Source organism: Myotis davidii, unplaced genomic scaffold, assembly GCF_000327345.1.
Source record: "Myotis davidii unplaced genomic scaffold, ASM32734v1 scaffold1608, whole genome shotgun sequence".
Classification (NCBI taxonomy): Eukaryota; Metazoa; Chordata; class Mammalia; order Chiroptera; family Vespertilionidae; genus Myotis; species Myotis davidii.
In genome coordinates this window covers 372,899-378,329 of record NW_006299164.1, presented here as the reverse complement: position 1 = coordinate 378,329, position 5,431 = coordinate 372,899, and the positions used below count along the sequence as shown (strand labels likewise).

Genomic DNA, 5,431 nt, shown 5'->3' with positions numbered 1-5,431 from the left:
ATATATATTTTTTTTTTTTTTAATGACATTCCAGTCAAATTTGGTAATAAACCAATTTCCAATTGTGTCTTGTTATAAAAAGACCATATTGTTCTAGCCAGTTCTGCTCAGTGGATAGAGCATTGGCTCACGGACTGAAGGCTCACAGGATTCATTCCAGTCAATGGCACATACTTTGGTTGCAGGCTCAATCCCTGGCCCCTGGTTGGGGCATGTGCAGGAAGCAACCAATTGATGTGCCTCTCTCACATCAATGTCTTTCTCTCTCTTCCTCTCAACTCTAAAAAAAAAAAAAAAATCAATGGAGCCCGGCTGTGTGGCTCAATGGCTGAGTGTCAACCCAGCAACCAAGAGGTTGCTGGTTCTATTCCTAGTCAGAGCACATGTCCAGGTTGTGGGCTCGATCCCCAGTGGGGGCCGTGCAGGAAGCAGCCAATCAATTACTTACTCTCTCATCAATGTTTCTATCTCCATATCCTTCTCCCTCCCCCTCTCTCTAAAAAGCAATAAAAATATGTATTTTAAAAATCAATGGCCTAGCCAGTGGTCGGCAAACTGCAGCTCGCGAACCACATGCGGCTCTTTGGCCCCTCTGTACCAGGGCTTTTTCACTCCATCTGGGACTAGTCTTGGCTTAGATGACAGTTCTCAGCCAGCCTCTCCTTGTTTACAAGCACAACCCTCACCCCCACACTTTAAACTTAAACTATATAGGTAGGTACATTGTTATTAACTTAATTAGGGTACTCCTAAGGCTTAGGAAGAGCCACACCCAAGGGGCCAAAGAGCCACATGCAGTTTGCCGACCACTAGCCTAGCCGGTTTGGCTCACTGGATAGAGCATTGGACTGCAGACCAAAGGGTTGCAGATTCAATTCCAATCAAAGGCACATACCTTGGTTGCAAGCTTCCCCCGCCAGGCCCTGCTTGGGGTGCATGCAGGAGGCAACCAATCAATGTGTTTCTCTCACATCAATATTTCTCTCTGCCTTTCCCTCTATCTTCCACTCTCTCTAAAGATCAATGGAAAAATATTTTTGAGTGAGGATTAAAAAAAAAATTAATGGAAAAAATATCCTGGGGTGAGGATAAACAAAATCATTTTTTAATCTAATTGTTCACCTTTGGACTGGATCCTGAATTTTTCTTTTTCTTTTTTAAAAATATGTTTTTTATTGATTTCAGAGAGGAAGAGAGAGACAGAAACATCAATGATGAGAGAATCACTAATCAGCTGCTCCTGCACACTCCCACACTGGAGACTGAGCCCACAACCTGGGCACATGCCCTGACCAGGAATTGAACCGCGACCTCTTGGCTCATAGGTCGATGCTCAACCACTGAGCAATGCCAACTGGGCCTGAATTTTTCTTTTCTTTTCTTTCTTTTAAGTAAGCTGGTTTAAAAAATCAGTGGGATGACATCACTTCTCTGCTCCAAACCTTCCAAAGGCTTCTTTCTCACCTACCTCTATGGAATTTATTGAATTTGCACCCCCTCACAAACACACATATCCCATTTCCTATTCCTCTTCCCTCTGGACCACTATTATGCAGCTACAGTAGCTGCAAGACCCCAGAAGAAGCTGTGCACACTCCTGCCTCCGGGATTTTGTACTTGCTGTTCCCTTCACCAGTTCCACTCCCCTCCCCCTGACCCCGCCACCCCCACCCCCGCCCTCCTCTGTACCAGGGCTTTTTCACTTTTTTTTTCTGTACCAGGGCTTTTTCACTCCATCTGGGACTAGTCTTGGCTTAGATGACAGTTCTCAGCCAGCCTCTCCTTGTTTACAAGCACAACCCTCACCCCCACACTTTTTCCCCTTCACTGTTTTATTGTTCCCCACAGCATCCATCACCTCTAGCAGGGACAATGCTGGAGCCAGGCACTCCCTCCTGTGCCCCTGTCCAGGGCATCAACTGGCTGCGCTGCGGGGCATCTGCTCCCTGTGGTAGTACAGTGCACCAGGGAGGTACTGAGCAGGGCCGGTACTTGTCTGCCCAGAGGCTCGTGGCAGGTAGAGTTCCTGGGTCAGATGCTCCTTGAATTTTTCTAATAAAATGCAATAAAATGCAGCCCTCTGATATTGAGGGAACCAAGATGGCGGTATAGGTAAATGCCAGTAATCACTGTCTTCCACAACCACATCAAAATTACAACTAAAATACAAACAACCATCATTCTGAACCACCTGATATCTGGATGAATGAAGTCCTACAACTAGAGAAGTAACAAAGAATGCACATCAAGACTGGTAGGAGGGGCAGAGGCATGGGATGGGCTGGTCCTATACATGACCTTTTAATATCTGGAGGGATATCTTGGCTGCAGATGTTTCCCATGAGGAGCAATGGGTCCCAGCCCCACACCAGAACCCCCAGCTCAGCAAGACTTCCCGTGAGGAGAAGGAGGTGGTCCCAGCCCACCAGTACCCCAGCCCAGGGTTCCAGAGCTAGGGAGAGAAGCCCCTGTAACTTTGGGCTGTAAAAAACTGCAGAGACTGTGTCTGAGTAACACAGAGGCTGCTGGAGTCCCAGGTGTTCCTCTCAAAAGGCCCACATAGGAAGTTTACATAACTCACTTCTTCTGAGCTCCAGTGCTGGGCAGAGGCTTTGGGGAATCCAGGGACATATTGGAAGGATGTTTTGTCATCAGGGCAGGAAATCAGGGGTGGCTTTCTCTCAGACAGGTGTGCTCACAGGGGTAGTTGTTCCCGTGCTGGGACCTCCCCCACCGCAAAGCAAACTGGCAGCCATATCTGAGTTTCTATCAGTGTGGCCCACACTGTTCACTCTGCCCTGGTGATTCCCTGAGATCTGGCCCCCCCCCAAGCTGTTTACAGAGGCTTTTCCATATAAAAATGGCCTGTCCTGGCTCAGGCTTTAGACTGGCGTCATCATGCCCAAAACCTATCAATAAAAGGTCCAAGACCTGACATTAGCACCAGCCTACCTTGCTTCAAAGCTGGGCCTCTCCTAGGTACTTCCAAGCCCAACACAAGTAGCAGCCATCTGCAGATCTCTCTGTAGCTTCTGCTGGGTGGTCCCAGGCAGTGGCTGACTTTGCACCTCCTGAGAGGCCCAGAGCCAGTGCACCTGGTGTACAGCTTCAGACCACACCAGATTACAACTCTATACATCCACAAGTGACACACTCGAAGGCTAGACTCACTGAGCACCAAAGCCCCACTGAAGCAAGTTCTGCTCCACAGGGATGTCTCTTGCACAGCAGCTCTCCCACTGTAGTTGCAACTGATCCTCACTTAGCCTGGAGGTCAATTCCTCCCAGAGACTCCAATAGCAATCAAGGCTCAACTACAACAAGACTATGCACACAGCCCACACAGGGACACACCTATAGTGCCCAGCTCAGGTGACTGGGGAGGCTGAGCCACTGGGCCCTACAGGACACCTACTGCCAAGGCTACTTAGTAATTCCAGGAGACATAGAAGCTCTACCTAATACAAACACAGGGAAGCAGCCAAAATGTGGAGACAAAGAAACATCATGAATGAAAAAACAGAAGAAATCACCAGAAATAAAACTAAATGAAATGGAAGCAAGCCAACTACTAGATACAGAGTTGAAAACAATGGTTATAGTCCTAGCCAGCTGCCCTATATTCCTCAAGATTAGAAATGATCAAAAGAAAGGGGATGGGGGATCATGACCACATAGAAACTTCGTTTCAAAGTTTCTTATGACCTTTTCTCCTTTCTTTCCTTTTGATTCAAACTGGCCTCACCCTAACTCACCTGCCTTCTTCTCCCTTGCAGGACCACTCCCTTAATCACTAAGCCCTCAGGGTAATGAGATTCTGATCAGCACCAAATAATCCTATGAACAAAGCTTCAGATCTACTGACCACAGAGACAGTTTCTGTCAAACTAGAGATAACATCTAGACTTCAGTTGTGTTTCAGCTCTAGGCCCAGAAAAGCAGCCAACCCACACCATGGCTGACATCAAGGCCAGATACACTGATCAACTACCCTCTACCCTATCAGTAGAGACCCTGATCCTGACCACACCTTAACTCCCTGAGTCATCATGATTAATGATTCTTCCCTTGTATGACCCATTACCTGGAAGCCATCCAGGAGCCAGGTCTTTAACTATTAGCTAACCTGTCTCTGGGTGTAAATAAACCTTTACTTTCTTTGCTACATAAAAACAAACAAACAAACAAAAAAACACACACATTTATCTATACCTAGGGGTAGGGGAGGCAGGTGGGGGTGGAGCGCATCTCATACCTGCAGTGAACATTTTTCCTGCACCAGAGATCACCACAGCCCGACAGTCAGCATCTTGTGCTATCTTGTTGAAGCATTCCACCATCTCGCTGTGGAGGGGCAAGGAGTAAGGGCTGTGTCTGGGGTGGGAAACCCCTACCTTCATGTCCAACTATCTCCCATACCCCACCCCTAGCTAATCCCTCAGCCTCTGCTTCCTCCTACAGGCATGCCTCCAGGATCTGTAGGCCATACCTCCAAAAGGCCTTGTTCATGGCATTCCTTTTCTCTGGCCGATTTATCTGTACATGCAGAATGTGTCTCTGGGCAGCTGTCACCCGAAGGGACTCATAGTTGTGGTGTGGGACTTCACTGGGGGCTGCTCTGGAGGCCTCGTCTTGTGCAGAGGAGCTCATGGGGCAAAGGCTAAGGTTGAGACCCAAGTGGGTGGGGGCTGTCAGTCCTGAGGAGACAAAGGAAGAGCCTTTGATGACCCCATATTGGGGACACAGCACCTTAAAGAGCAGAGGGCACACATATCAGTGACACTAAACTGGGGAACACAGGACCCGTAGAGACCTCAGTGTAGGTACAGTTTAACATTAGGGGTGCAGCCCTGGCTGGTTTGGCTCAGTGGATAGAGCCTCGGCCTGTGGACTGAAGAGTCCCAGGTTCCATTCCGGTCAAGGTCACATGGCCAGGTTGTGGGCTCCATCCCCAGTGTGGGGCGTGCAGAAGACAGCCGATCAGTGATTCTCTCTCATTATTGATGTTTCTATCTCTCTCTTCCTCTCCCTTCCTCTCTGAAATCAATAAAAATATATTTTAAAAAAAAGATCAGGGGTGCAATTATCAGCGACCTCAGTCTGAGAACCACTTCAGACCCTTGGTTGTGGAACTGACCCCAGATTAGGGACAGTGCGCCCTCAGTGACCCGACTGTAGGACACAGGCCCATAGAACTGGGGGATCCCTGAGTTAAAGGGACCGGACCCTACTTGGCCCGGGACAGGCTCCCCGTCATATGACTTCCAGGACAGCATGACAGCGATAAGACCCCAAAGGTCAAGAGGTGACTCACGCCACAGCGGCAGGTCTCGGAATCTGCGCGAAGCCGCCATCGCCGCCGCCATTGCTACTGAGTAGCTGAAGTAACGCGATAGGAGGAAACCAAAGGGGCGGAAACAAAGGCAGCCAT

General features: G+C 48.7%; 1 protein-coding gene across 1 annotated transcript in view; it reads right to left on the bottom strand.

Annotated features, from left to right (window-relative positions):
- The window catches only part of ECH1 (enoyl-CoA hydratase 1, peroxisomal), a 14,054-nt gene extending 8,623 nt beyond the window's left edge, over window positions 1-5,431 (bottom strand). Inside the window, exons 1-3 of the mRNA XM_006774650.2 lie at window positions 5,315-5,431; window positions 4,490-4,697; window positions 4,256-4,344 (exon numbers count right to left, since the gene is read on the bottom strand). Of these exons, the coding sequence (XP_006774713.1) occupies window positions 4,256-4,344; window positions 4,490-4,697; window positions 5,315-5,366 (349 nt within the window). The 5' untranslated portion in view covers window positions 5,367-5,431. The remainder of the gene's footprint in view (window positions 1-4,255; window positions 4,345-4,489; window positions 4,698-5,314) is intronic.